The sequence below is a fragment of the Dipodomys ordii genome, unplaced genomic scaffold (genome assembly GCF_000151885.1).
Source record: "Dipodomys ordii isolate 6190 unplaced genomic scaffold, Dord_2.0 Scaffold15, whole genome shotgun sequence".
In the NCBI taxonomy this organism is placed as follows: domain Eukaryota; kingdom Metazoa; phylum Chordata; class Mammalia; order Rodentia; family Heteromyidae; genus Dipodomys; species Dipodomys ordii.
Genome location: NW_012267231.1, coordinates 15,721,461 through 15,735,151, shown reverse-complemented (window position 1 = coordinate 15,735,151; position 13,691 = coordinate 15,721,461). Strand labels below are relative to the sequence as shown.

At 48.4% G+C, this 13,691-nt stretch overlaps 1 protein-coding gene across 2 annotated transcripts in view; it reads right to left on the bottom strand.

Moving 5' to 3' along the window:
• Positions 1 to 13,691, bottom strand: part of Arid3b (AT rich interactive domain 3B (BRIGHT-like)) — a 45,522-nt gene that overhangs the window by 14,170 nt on the left and 17,661 nt on the right. For both annotated transcript variants that reach the window (XM_013011961.1, XM_013011959.1), the window contains exons 3-4: positions 7,941 to 8,012; positions 7,641 to 7,713 (exon numbers count right to left, since the gene is read on the bottom strand). In XM_013011961.1, the coding sequence (XP_012867415.1) occupies positions 7,641 to 7,713; positions 7,941 to 8,012 (145 nt within the window). The remainder of the gene's footprint in view (positions 1 to 7,640; positions 7,714 to 7,940; positions 8,013 to 13,691) is intronic.

The following is a 13,691-nucleotide window of genomic DNA, read 5'->3' as shown; positions in this document are numbered from 1 at the left end:
GACCTGGGCGCTGTCCCTCAGCTCTTCAGCTCAAGGTGAGCGCTCTACCACTTGAGCCACAGTGCCACTTCCAGTTTTTTGGTGGTTTATTGGAGGTAAGAGTCTCACAGACTTTCCTGCCTAGGCTGGCTTTGAACCTCGATCCTCAGATCTCAGCCTCCTGAGTAGCTAGGATGACAGGCATGAACCACCAGTGCCCGACTTTTTTTTGCTAGCTTTTGCCTGAATTTGTCCCAGGTATGCCCAGCAGCAGTCTGTTCTTGTACTGCTCTACAGCACTGGGCCATAAATTTATTATTCCATACACACTCCTTATGACTACCCAGAAAGGCTAGTTTTAAATTACTTTTTTGTGTGCTGGTATTAGGGGGCTTGAGCTCAGGGCTTGGGTGCTGTCCTTTTGCTCAAGGCCAGAACTCAACCACATGAGCTACATACCTTCAGGACCCCCCCCCCCACAACTGGAATTAAGTGTTTCACAAACTGCTGCACTGGTTGGCCTTGAACTTCAATCCTCCGATTTCAGCCTCCTGAGTAGGATTACAGGCACAAACCCACAGGTGGCCTCCTGTAGTCATCGTGGCCTGACCACACCCACTGCCCTCTGCAGAAGCGGGAGGGCAGCCCGTGAGGAGGCTCGGAGAGCACCTGTGGCCTGGGCATGCATGTGTAACTGTCTGAACTTCTGCTTGTCACCCCTGCCACTGGACTCGGGGCCAGTGTCCCAGACCCACTCTGACTCTTCCTTAGCTTAGCCCTCGAGGAATTTACTATATACTGGCTCGTACTGGGATGAAAGAGGCAAAATATGGGGTCAGAGGCGTGGTTCAGTTGGTAGAATGCTAGCTGATGAGAGAAATCATAAGGTACAGAGTTTGAGTCCCAGTCTAGGAAGGAGGGAAGGAAGGGAGGGAGGGAGGGAGGGAAGAAAAGAAAAGAGAGGTAACTCTCTTAAATCACTCAATTTTCCCACATGCTAGAGAAACAAACACAATATTTTGAAGGGAAGAAGCTGAACTGAAAGTGGGCCTCTCAAATTAATTGTATCTTTCAAAAACCCATCTCTCTTCCCAATGGATAACTGTGGATAATTGGATACATACAGGGCATTAAATAAGTACCAAGGATGGAAGGAAGAACAACATTAGCAGTAGCTGATGGGTCACCTGACCTGGAGAAAAGGATCTGCTTCAGACCAACAGCTAATCCTTGATCTTAAAAATCTAAATTTTAAACCTGGTATTGGCAGCCTAAGCCTGTAATCCTAGCTGCTCAGGAGGCTGAGATCTGAGGATCAAGGTCTGAAGGCAGCCCAGGTAAGAAAGTGGAGCTGTGGCTCAAATAGTAGAGCCCTAGTCTTGGGCTCTAGCACCCACCCAGGCCTTTAGTTCAAGCCCTAGGACTAACACACACACATGCACGCATGCACGCACGCACGCACGCACGAACAGGTGCCGATGGCTCACACCTGTAATCCTAGTCAGGAGGCTAAGATCTGGTTCAAAGAAGCCAGCCTGGGCAGGGAAGTCTGTGAGACTCCTATCTCCAATTAAGCACCAAAAAAGTTTGAAGTAAAACCGGCTCAAGTGATAGAATGCTACCTTGAGCAAAAAGATCAGGAACAGTACCCAGGCCCTCAGTTCAAGCTCCAGGACCAATACATACACACTTTTCATTTCAGATTTTCACTTATGGATAAAGTTAGAAAATAAAGCCTCCAAACCTACTTTACCTGGCAAATACAACATATTTTATTGGATCAGGAAGGGATTCCAGGGCCCTGGGCTATTTACTGCAAGATTAAAAGAATATAGAAGAAACCTACTCCCCCACTCCAAGAGGCAAGCAGTACCGTCCCAAACACTTCCTTGCCCGAGATGGACAGATAAGCACACAACAGAAGGAAAAACACTCAAAAGGCACTGTGAGGAGACCAAGCCCTTTTCCCACAGTAAATTCTTTGTATATACACATCAAAAACAGATCCAACAATCCACTGGGGAAATCCAAGGTCATGTGTAGCCTTGACCAGAACTGTGGGGGGTGGGGGTGGGGGTGGGAGGGAAGAACTACCATCCACATCTTGACAAAACTTGTCCTCAGTTCCTTAGTCCCAGGTGGGGGTAAAGGCAGGAAAATAGCCTTGCTGTGGAATTCTGAGTTTGTCCCCTTTGCCATCCTGCCTTGACAGGTGGCAGTCTCCTTGTCCCAGTAAGTTGTCGCATCTCCCTTCTCATGAAATAATCCTGATTCTGAGGGGAGGACTCCTCTTCCAGACAAGGTAGATCTACCCTGAGTTGATCAGTTAGATGCAGTTTAACCAGACCATCGTGGCTCAGAAGCTGCAGAAGGCAGTCTGGGAAGGTGGCTCAGTGGTAGAGTGCTTGCTGTGCATGCATGAGGTCCTGGGTTTGATTCCTCAGCACCACATAAGCAGAAAAAGCCACAAGTGGTGCTGTGGTTCAAGTGGTAGAGAACTAGCCTTAAGTTGAAGAGCTGAGGGACAGTGCCCAGGCCTAGAGTTCAGGCCCCACAACTGACAAAAGAAGTTGCAGGAGGTGCAGGGCAATGGTACAGGACAGGAGGGTCTTGTGCACTGCTCAAGAGGAAGTAAGGGAGCTTCACAGGGACTTCTCTAAGGCACAGAGCAGGGAGGGAGTCAGGAGACCCCTGTGCTAAGTCCAATCTCTGGTTTTAGGAAGTCCCTTAACCTCAGGGCTGACTCTACATGGCCAGTGATAACCTTTGCTCTATCCTGTAAAGTGTATGGGTTAATGATAAAAATAACTACAAGTAGCTGATGGCTCATTGCCTGTCATCCCAACTACTCAGGTAGCTGAGAACAGAGAATCACATTTCGAAGCTAGCTAGGTAGCAAAGTCCAGGAGACTCTTTATCTCCAACCAACCAGCATAAAAGCTGGAAGTGGAGCTTTGGCTCAAGGGATAGAGTGGCAGCCTTGAGCAAAGAGGCCAAATGAGAGCACGAGGTTTCAAGTCCCAGTCCTGGCAAGTGAAAAACAGCTACAAAGTCACCATCATCACTCTTCTGTATAAGGGAGATTCACTTTGTTTTCTCACCCAGGAAGGAAAAATGCCACTGTTTATATATAGCCTTTGCTGATCAGACTTAGAGAGCAGTCCCTCCCCTTTGGGCCCTGGAAAACTAAATGGAAAATTTAAGAAGGAATGAGGTCTTAGGAGCCACCCACAGTGAGTTAAAAAATCAGGGTAAAATTTGACTTAGTATTGTGCAGCATCAAAAGGTAAGCAGAGAGAGAATGAAAACTGGAATCTACCAGTGCCCCCCATGGCTCTGGGGGAAATGAGACTCTGGGGCACCATGTGACTCCATGTGGCTTCAGTCAGCAAGAGGAAATTCATTATTCGGCAAAGTAAGAAAAGAAATATTTTCTTTTAGAGTCTTGGGGTATTTTCGCATGATTATTTTGATAGAGCACTGGTAAAGAAGCATTTCTTCTGTTTCTTGTTCCTCTAGGGTGGTTTACGTGAACAGAGCATGTGAGAGAGAACACAAAAGCTTCCAAGTTGGCTCTAAGTGATGAACCTTCTCTCTCTCTCTCCTGCTACTGGAGCTTGAACTGGGAGCCGGGTGCACTGTCCCTTAGCTTTTTCCATTTCCAGCTTTTTGGTAGTTAATTGGACATAAATAGTCCCAAGGACTTCCCTGCCCAGACTGGCTTTGAACCATGATCCTCAGATCTCAAGCATCCTGAGTAGTGAGGATACAGATACAGGCTTGAGCCACTGGTATACCCAGCTACCTTCTCTTTTTGTAGACAAGGAGAGTATAGTCATCAGAATGGGAGGATATGCTTGAGATTGTTGAGAGGGAGCTAGGAATGTGGCTTAGTGGTAGTGTGTTTGCCTAGCATGCATGAAGCCCTGGGTTAGATTCCTCAGTACCACATAAATACAAAAAGCCGGAAGTGGTGCTGTGGCTCAAGAAAAAGAAGCAAAAGAAGGTCAGGGACAGTGACTAGGCTCTGAGTTCAAGCCCCTGGACTGGCAAAAAAAGAGACAGACTGTGGAGAGGGGCCTGTCTGCCTTCAGCTCAGAGCCCTGTCTAACACAAGCCTCTACACCCAGCCCACGGCAGCCTGAGCCCCAGGGCAGCAGGAGACGGGGTAGAACGGGCATTGCCTCCACCCACTTCATTCTTCTCAGGCTTCTCTGCTGGTAGGCGGCACTGTGGGCTGGGCTAGGGTCACCCGGGAGGCCTTGGAAAGCAGGGCAGAGGCTGAAAGGCCCATCTGTTCAATTCACCCAAATGTGTTAACAAGCCAGAGGCATGCACAAAGCAGCAGTTACTGCCTATGCCCGGCTCCACCACACAGCTGTTTTATCGCCTGCAGCTGCAGTCATCCCGGCAGCCTGCTGTGTGCTGCCTTCCTTGATCTCAGTGTCACAGCTGCCCTGCCTCGCCTCACTCACGGCCCAGGCCAGCATTACCAGGCCTTTCGAACTGAGAATCCCAATCTACTTCTGAGGTCTGTGAGGCTTTTCCTTGGTCTCTGCTAACAAGATCTTCCACAAGCTGGGTGCCCATCTTACCAATGTGCTGGGCTGAAACTCACACCTGTAATTTTGGCTACCCAGGAGGCTGAGATCTGAGGTTTGTAATCCCAAGCCAGCCTGGGCAGGAAAGCCCAGGAAATTCTTATCTCTGCCAAAAAGCCAGAAGTCAGAGTACTAGCCTTGAGTGAAAAGTCTAAGGGACAGTGCTTAGGCCTTGAGTTCAATGCCCTGCACTGGCACAAAAATAAGGGTCCAGACACTCTACTTTGGGAATGGCAAATCACACCTGTCTGAGGGCCCCTGGCCTCATCATTCTGTGAGGAGAGCAGAGTCACATAATTAAAAGTATAATCTGCTCCCAGTTGGCCTGAACCACCACTCCAATTTAGACTAGCAGATAAGAGTGTTCCAGGAAGGTGATCTCAGGCCTCGGACACACAGGGCCCAGCCCCAACTCCCCTAGCACTTAGTCCCATGTGCCAGTGAGGGAGCCAGAAGCCACCGCCTCTCTCCATACAAGCCCACTCTAAACTGAGGTAGAATGATTTGCATTTTTCTTTCCCCCTCAGGACAAAAGTTTGTTTCTTGTTCCCCTTTCTAACCCTCTCCCCAGACAGCATTTTGGCCCTCGGGGGCCATTTATAATATGTATTTCTGAGCATCACTATTGACAATTAGTGGAGAAAGCCAAAGATACCACTAACATCCTTGCACAGGAGTGCACCCGGAACAAAGGACCATCCAGTCCCAATGTTGACAGTGCGGAGACCTGAAAGCCTTGTAGGGGAGGACACAGCAGAGTATCTAGCAGACTGCTGACAGCAGGAAACCTTGTAGGGAAGGGCCGAGCAGAGTGCTAAGAGCAGGAAGCTTTGCAGTGGAGGAGGCGGCAGATGACCTCTCCCTCTCCTCGGCAATGCCAGCAAACAGTGAAATATCTGATTTGAGTGCTGTAAGTTGACTTAACCCAAGGGAGTCACTTATTGCTGCTCTGGGTTTACTCAGAACTATGCTACAAAGTCAGATGCTGGTGTTCACACCTATAAGCTAGCTACTAAGGAGACGAGATCTGAGGATCATGGTGAGAAGCCAGTCCCTGCAGGAAAGTCCAAGAGACTCTTATCTCCAATTAACCAGCAAAACTCTGGAAGTGGAGGTATGGCTCAAGTGGTAGAGCATGAGCCTTGAGCAGAAAAAGATAAAGTAGCGCCCAGGCACTGAGTTAAGGCCCCAGCACTGGTGTGGGAGCGGGAGCACACACTAGATGGCAACCTGGAAGCTCCAGGATTCTGGTCAGGATGCAACGAAGGCTCTCTGCTGCTGACTCCCAAGCCCAGGGTGGCTGTCTTTCAACAGAGCTACCCGTCTTTGAACTGGAGCAATGAGGTAGATGTACCCAAAGCTGAAAGCAGCTCGGCCTCCTTGCCTGGCAAACAGTGTCAGGAACACCAACCAGAGCACTTCCCTGCCTGGGGAGGTGCTAGCAGTGGGGGACCAAGCAGCTTTCCTCCAGGAGCTCCTGGTTCAGAGCAGGCGTGCAGCAGTAAACAATTACTGATCTTCACTGCTGGCCAGGCTGATCTAACTTCTACTTTCCTTTAAAACTCCTTCTGGGAAGGGAGGAAAACAATAAAGCAGAAAGTAAAGCAATGGAGCTCCGCTGCTGATTAAAATCTATATTGCTATGGAAGTCCCTTTGAGAGGGATCAGCGCCTGAGTTTGCACCAGCTGGGCTGGTGAAGCTTGTAAATAATTAAAAGGTAATTGGAAGGGGAGACCAAGGTATTAAGTGGATTTCTCTCTCTCCGACAACCAGGGAGTTTCTCTGCTGCCAGTCACATTATCTTTCAGGATTCTATTCTTGTTTTCTTTTATACTAACACATGCAGCTCCAGATAGCCATTGGAGTAAACTAATTAGGGCCAGTTAAACTGCTTTGACAGGCTTGGAGGCTGGGAGGGATATAAGGGGGAACACAAGCTGGCAGTAATAGCCCCACCACCAAGAAGGCTTTGGAAAGTAAAGGGGTAGGGGGTAGGAGGAAAGGAAAGGGGAGAGGGCGGAGAAGACACTGCGGGGGTAGGGGTGGGTGAGAATGTGTAGAGAGTGAGGGATCTCCAAATATTTAGCTGCCATATATAGCTGAGCCTAAAAGAAAGAGACCTTCATTCCCGGGTCTCTCAATCAAGTTATTGACACTCAATTCCATACTGGGGAGAAAGCTGGGGGAACAGCTCTCTGTGTCATGGGGTGATGAAGGTGAAGCCATGTGAACTGGACCTTGTAGGGAGCCTGGGGACCTGGCCAAGCTTCCTGAGGGCTGGCTCACCCACTGCTCAGGCCACGGAGCTGAGCTGCTGGGCTCACTTTGGTCATGCTATGGTCTAGGATGGAGATGGCTATTGGGGGTCAAGTGGGGGAAAAAGAAGAGAACTGGGAAGGTTCATGATAAAGCAGATGGCCAGTATCGTACACTTAAACTACAAGAATGTTCCAAACAAGTCAGTGAATGCAACAGTCAAAGAGCTAGTGGATAAGAAAACAAAGTTGGAGCTGGGCACTGGGGGCTCACATCTGTTATCCTAGCTACTCAGGAGGCTGAGAACTGAGGTTCATGGTTTGAAGCCATCCCTGGGCAGGGATTTGAGACTCTTTACCTCCAATTAGCTAACAAAAAGTCAGAAGTAGACGACTTAAGTGTGAGTTAAGTGGTAGAGCACCAACCTTGAACACAAAACCTCAGGAATAGTGCCCAGGTCCTGAGTTTAAGCACCAGTACTCCCTTCTTTTCTATGGATTTCAGACTTTCCAAAACTACCTGAGGGCCTGTGTCCTGTCATTCGCAAAGCAGTTGTATGACTAAGATTTAATAAGTGTATTCAAATTGAAGTGGCTCCACAGGCCAATTAATTTGAAGAGAGGCAAAAATAAGGCGAGACCCAATCTATGTTTTGCCTAGATTCTCTCTGCCCTCTTCAGTCTGGTGCTCGAGTATCTGGATAATCAGCAGTGCTGCCACGGTGGACCAGGGTGGGTGAGGAGCTCATGCAGGAGGCACTCAAACACCCAGGGAACTGAACCATGAGGAAAGTGCACACTCACCCCTCTTCTGCATGAAGATGAAGAGGTCATCCAGGAACTCTTTCCTTTCAGGATCACTGTCCAGTTCATATAGCTGCAATCAAGACCCCAGGCAGGGATAAAAAAAAAAAAAACACAACAAAACAAAACCACAGTGAACATTACATCTTGCAGCACAAAGGCTCAGACCAGAGATTGTACAACCATTCAAATAGTTATGAATGTGACTCACTGGCCACTCATGTCCTCTCCCTGGGTGCCAGACAGAACCCGCTGCACAAATGCTCCCCATCTTTACCCCACAAGATGCTCGTTACAGACCTTGGCAAAATCTCGTGAGATCTCTCTTCCCCGGCCTCCGTCAGCATCATCACTCCAGGCCAAACCACCATTCTGAAGGGAACAGAACACAATGCTGAGAGGGGCACGGGCAGAGAATGCGTAGAAGGCCAGGGCTCCACGTCGGGGGTGGGGGCAATGACCTCAGCATCTGTGCTATACCTGGGCATCAGCTGACTACCTCTAATTCCAGAGACACTGCTGCTGTCAGTAATGTTTCCAAAACAACAGGGGGTCCTTTTGTTGAGGAAATGTAAGGATACCCCTCCTGCTTAATAACGCTGTGGTCATAGGACACCATAACCCAAGGTTCTAAGACCCTCATGGTGCTGACTTTCCAAGAGCCATCATAAAATAAGAGCACTGTGCAACAGGTATGAAGATGCAAGCCTGGTTCCCCATGTGACACTGAGTGAGGACAGAGGGGACAAGGACTCCAAAGCCATGGTCTGTCTCAGCCAAGCCTCAACCAGAAGCCCTAAGCTTCACAATGAACACTTCAGTGCTATAAGAGCTGCCACAGCCTGAGACTGTTTCTGGGGTACAGACTAGGGGCCCCTAAGCCAAGAGTTCATTTTCATCATAATATAATCCTAGATTTTATTTAATTGGTTAGGTCTAATTAAAACTGTCCAATGGACTAAGGTGAGGGCAAAAACATGCCTATACTTCTGTTCTTTTTTATTTTGTGCCAGTCATAGAGCTTACAGTGAGGGCCTGGGTGCTGTTCCTTGGCTTTTTCACTCAAGGCTAGTGCTCTACCACTTGAGCTATACCTCCATTTCCTGATATTCCGGTGATTAATTTGAGGTAAGAATCTCACAGACTTTCTCAGACTACTGTGGCTTTGAACCACAATTCTCACATCTTAGCCTCCTCAGTAGCTGGGATTATAGGCATGAGCCACCAGCATCCAACTGCAAGATTATTCAGCTATGTTGGGGACCCACAGTTGGCTTCCATTACTCAAAGCAGGCTCTGAGAGGCAGGCCCTCCTCCTCACAGCACCAAGTCACAACAGCGGGGCAGGGCTGAGGGAGAAGTGATGCCCTGTCAGTTGAAATAAAACAGCTCCACCAAATGTTTTCCCTGCTTATCTAGTACAAGGCGAGTGTGTAAGGAAGCGAGTGTGTAAGGAAGCACTCTGTTCTGTAAATGCCATCTGACAGTGCCTACACCAGGCTCTCCTTATGTCCTGTCTTATGGAACCATCAGCCCAGGGAAATAAACAACCAAGCAGGAGGAAGGGCGTGGGGTTTTGTTCAGTTCAACCCTACAATGTAATTATAGTCACCAGAAATCTAGTGTCATCTGGCAGCAAGTAGCACAATGAATAATCAAGATGAATGATGTCTGTCGGGTCAGCAAAACCAGACAGAGTTCCATTCTCCCGCCCTTCCCCCCAACAAAGACTGCAGTAGGTCCTAATGCCCAGGGGTTTTGTTTGAGCCAGTAATTCCTGCTGGACAGTCGATTACCCTGGAGCCCTGTTTAATGGGCGATCAGTGCTACAGCTTCTGTTTTGTCAGCTCTTTACTGTGGCAGCTCAATGCCGGTCACAAGAAGGTCCTTTCTCTATGTCATTCAGAGATGAAAACAAGGTGTGTGTGTGTGTATAAGTGTGTGTGTGTGTGTTTTACTAATTACAGTGGTTTGCAGGCATTCTGAAATCTCACTTGGAAACTATGCAACACTCAGGTGGAGAAAACAAATCCACAAGCTCCAATCAGCCAGGCCAGGGCTCTTCTAGCAAGGGGGAGGGGATGAGAACAAGCCACCAATGCCAGTATAGCCACGGGACTGTATGTGAAAATAAACACCCAAGTGTGAGCTGGGCTCCAGGGAGAGAATGCCTGGGGGTTGGGGGAGGCTCAGAGCACAGTTGTTGCCAGGAATTGAGAAGCACTCAGCTTAGAAATCTATCTGCTTGTGGACCAGATTTTAATCACTAACAACCTAACAACTCAAGACTCAGTTTCCCACAGAGGTCAGGGTGCCAGCTAGAAGATGATGGAAATACAACACTGAGTTCTACAAACTGCACTATTTCAGCCATTCCACAGAAAGGAACTATCAGCTTTAAAAAAAAAAAAAAAATTGGAAGCTGAGTGCCAGTAGTTCATTCCTGTAATCCTAGATACTCAGGAGGCTGAGCTCTAAGGATTGCAGTTTGAAGCCAGCCTAGGCAAAAAAGTCCATGAAACTTTTTTTTTTTGTGTGTGGGGGTCCGGTCGTGGGGCCTGAACTCTGGGCCTGGGTGCTGTCCCTCAGCTCTTCAGCTCAAGGCTAGCGCTCTACCACCTGAGCCACAGCACCACTTCTGGCTTTTTTCTTTTTGCTTATGTAGTGCTGAGGAATCGATCCCAGGGCCTCAAGCATACAAGGCAAGCGCTCTACCACTGAGCCACCTTCCCAGCCCCATGAAACTCTTATATCCAATTCAACACCCAAAAGCCGGAAGTGAGGCTGTGGCTCAAGTGGTGGAGCGCTAGCCTTGAGCTGAAGAGCTGAGGGACAGCGCCCAGGCCCAGAGTTCAGGCCCCATGACCGGACCCAAATAAACAAACAAACAAAAAAAGAATCACAATTTTCAGATCTCAGCCCCTTGAATAGCTAGGATTATAGGTTTGAGCCAACAGTGCCTGGCTCTTTTTTTTTTTCTTTTTGCCAGTGGTGGGCTTGAACTCTGGGCTTGGGCGCTGTCCTTGCGCTCTTCAGCTCAAGGCGAGTACTCTACCACTTGAGCCACAGTGCCACTTCCAGTTATCTAGTGGTTTATTGGAGATAAGAGTCTCACGGACATTTCCTGCTCAAGATGGCTTTGAACCTTGATTCTCAGATCTCAGTCTCCTGAGTAGCTAGGATTACAGGCCTGAGCTAAGATTACAGGTGCTCTGCTTGCCTGGCTCTTTTTGTGCATTATTTAGCTTAAAATATTCAGTGGGGATGATGGGCAAATGTCTAAGACTCATTACTTTGCCTGAGGCAGTTAAACTAGAATTCCTGAACCCACCAGTCCTTCCGAGCCAATCTGTAATACTAGCTCCTTCATGCAGCCGCCTGGTCATATTCTGATGATTTGTGCTCCTGCACTGACACACCCCAGCTCAGACACACCAGCCAAGAGACAGGGATGCCTCCCAGGACCCTCTATATCCACTGCCTCTCTTCTCTCTTTCACAGGATTAAGAAGTTACTTAGTTGGTTCTCAACTCTAATCAAATAAAATCAAACATAGGTCACTTATGCAGTTCAGCAGGTGTCTCTGCCTATCAACACTTAGCAGGCCCAGTTGGGTCTTGGTGACTCAGGCCTGTAATCCTAGCTACACAGGAGGATGAGATCCAAAGATCTGATTGGAAACCAGCAAAAAGACAGAAGTAGAGGTGTGGCCTAAGTGGTAGAGCCCCAAGCTTAAGCAAAAACACTAAAAGACAGTACTCAGACCCTGAGTCTCAGCCCCAGTAACAGCGCATATGTGCGTACACACACACACACACACACACACAGAGTATGACTAACAAATAAGAGGCTACAGTGGTGGAGATTGTAAACAGGGGCAAAACACATACAGCCTTTCAGGATCAAGAGGGGTCCGTGAGGAAAGTGTGGTGGTAAAGTGTCCCCTACTGGGACCAGCTTTGTAACCCTATGAGCAGCAGTACCTTTCTCTTAACATCTTTTTTTTTTTTTTTTTGGTGGGGGAGGCAGTCCTGGGGCTTGAACTTAGGGCCTGAGCACTGTCCCTGAGCTTCTTTTGCTCAAGGCAAGTGCTCTACCATTTGAGCCACAGTGCCACTTCTGGCTTTTTCTATTTATGTGATACTGAGGAATTAAACCCTGGTTTCATGCATGTAGGCAAGCACTCTACCACTAAGCCACATTCCCAGCCCTCCAGCCCTATTTTTTTTTCTTTTAATGCAAAAGGATCACTTACCAGGCACAAGACAACAGTATTAAACAGCCCAGAGATGTGTGGAAAGCTGGTTCACATAGCCATTAACCACCTCCTCAGCCTTCTCTAAACCTTTGATCTCACCAGGAGCTCACAGGAAACCAACAGTTTGTTCCCAAATACCCACCCAAGATGAGCTTTGGCAACTATGCTCGCATCCAGCTCCAGTTTTCACCATGGAAGCTCAAGTGTTTTGTCTTTAAATCCCTCCAAAATGGCAGTGAGAAGGTAGGGAGGAAAAAGGGGGGCAGGAAAGGAAGCTGCTGTTTGCCTTAGAGAACTCTCTCAACTAATTCTACAATGCAGAAGTGGTTATTTTGGAGTTGGGGAAATGATGGCTCAGGGAACTCAAGCAACTTGCACCAGAGCTCAAGCCCAGGACTGTCCAGCATGCTTTGTGACACCATGCTTCCTTGAAGGTTGAAAGCACAGTGGGGAGATTATGAAGGGAAAAAGAAAGGACAAGAATAATCTGTCCACAGAACATGCACATTATGGCCTTGGGTGGCTCCCACCAATGGGGGGGGAGGGGGAGAAAGAGAGAGTACTATAACTAAACTCTGGGCCTGTGCACTGTCCCTTACATTTTTTTTTTACTCAAACCCAGAACTCTATCACTTGAGCCACAGCTCTCTTTCCAGCTTTTTGGTGGCTAACTGGAGGTAAGAGTCTTCCTAACTTGGTTGGCTTTGAACTTTGATTCTCAGATCTCAGCCTCTTGAATAGCTAGGATAACAAGTGTGAGCCAGCAGGGAGATTCTTTTATTCCTTGATTCATCTCATGAACTTCATTTGGGTCCTTGAGCCACACAAAAACTAGCCCTCAGAAAACACTTGCCCTGGAGAGTCATCTGGGGGTACTGAAAGGGGCAACCTTTATTCCTGTCTCCAAGGCCATCCACACTAGATGAGCCCCTATCGTTAGCCCCCAGGGGACAGTGGACCAGGAGAGTGAGATGGAAATGGAGGTAGAAAGAGAGGAGGATTATATCTCTGAGGAATCAAAGGAACTTGGCATCTAGCACTGTGCCATGCACATAGAAGGCCTCTAAAGAAACTAACATCTAACAGCCCTGGAAGAGCAACAAGGCGGAAGGGAAATGAAGAGCTTCACTGTGATGGAAACCCTGAAAGGCTACCTGTGGAAGAGGCGCAGGGCAGCCCTTCTCTTTAAAGTGGGCAAAAAGCCGGGCGCTGGTGGCTCACGCCTGTCATCCTAGCTACTCAGGAGGCTGAGATCTGAGGATCGCGGTTCAAAGCCAGCCCGGGCAGGAGAGACCGTGAGACTCCTCTCTCCAATAAACCACCAGAAAACCGGAAGTGGCGCTGTGGCTCAAGTGGTAGAGCGCTTGCCTTGAGCTGAAGAGCTGAGGGACAGCGGCCCAGGCCCAGAGTTCAAGCCCCACGACCGACAAAAAATAAATAAATAAATAAAGTGGGCAAAAAACTGAGGCTATTGGGAAGAACTGGTCAGGAGGAAGACTTCGGGTTCAGTCTTAATACTCATAATCGAGTGAGCCTTCTCTGGGGTTAGGCAGCTTTCTGTCTTTGGAAGATCATCTGTAAGGGATAGGGAATTCCACATGAGAAAAGGTTGGACCACAGGGACTTGAGGGGCCCTTCCTCTCCTGAGAAGCACAGATCTCCAGAGAAGCCATCACAGCTAGAAAGGGCGCGCTGTTCAAGCGGCTCTCCCACATGCTTCACTTCCCAGTTGGAAAGTAAGCTGAGCACACACATACACATTTACCAGTACCAGGCTAAAAGCGCCCCAAGGT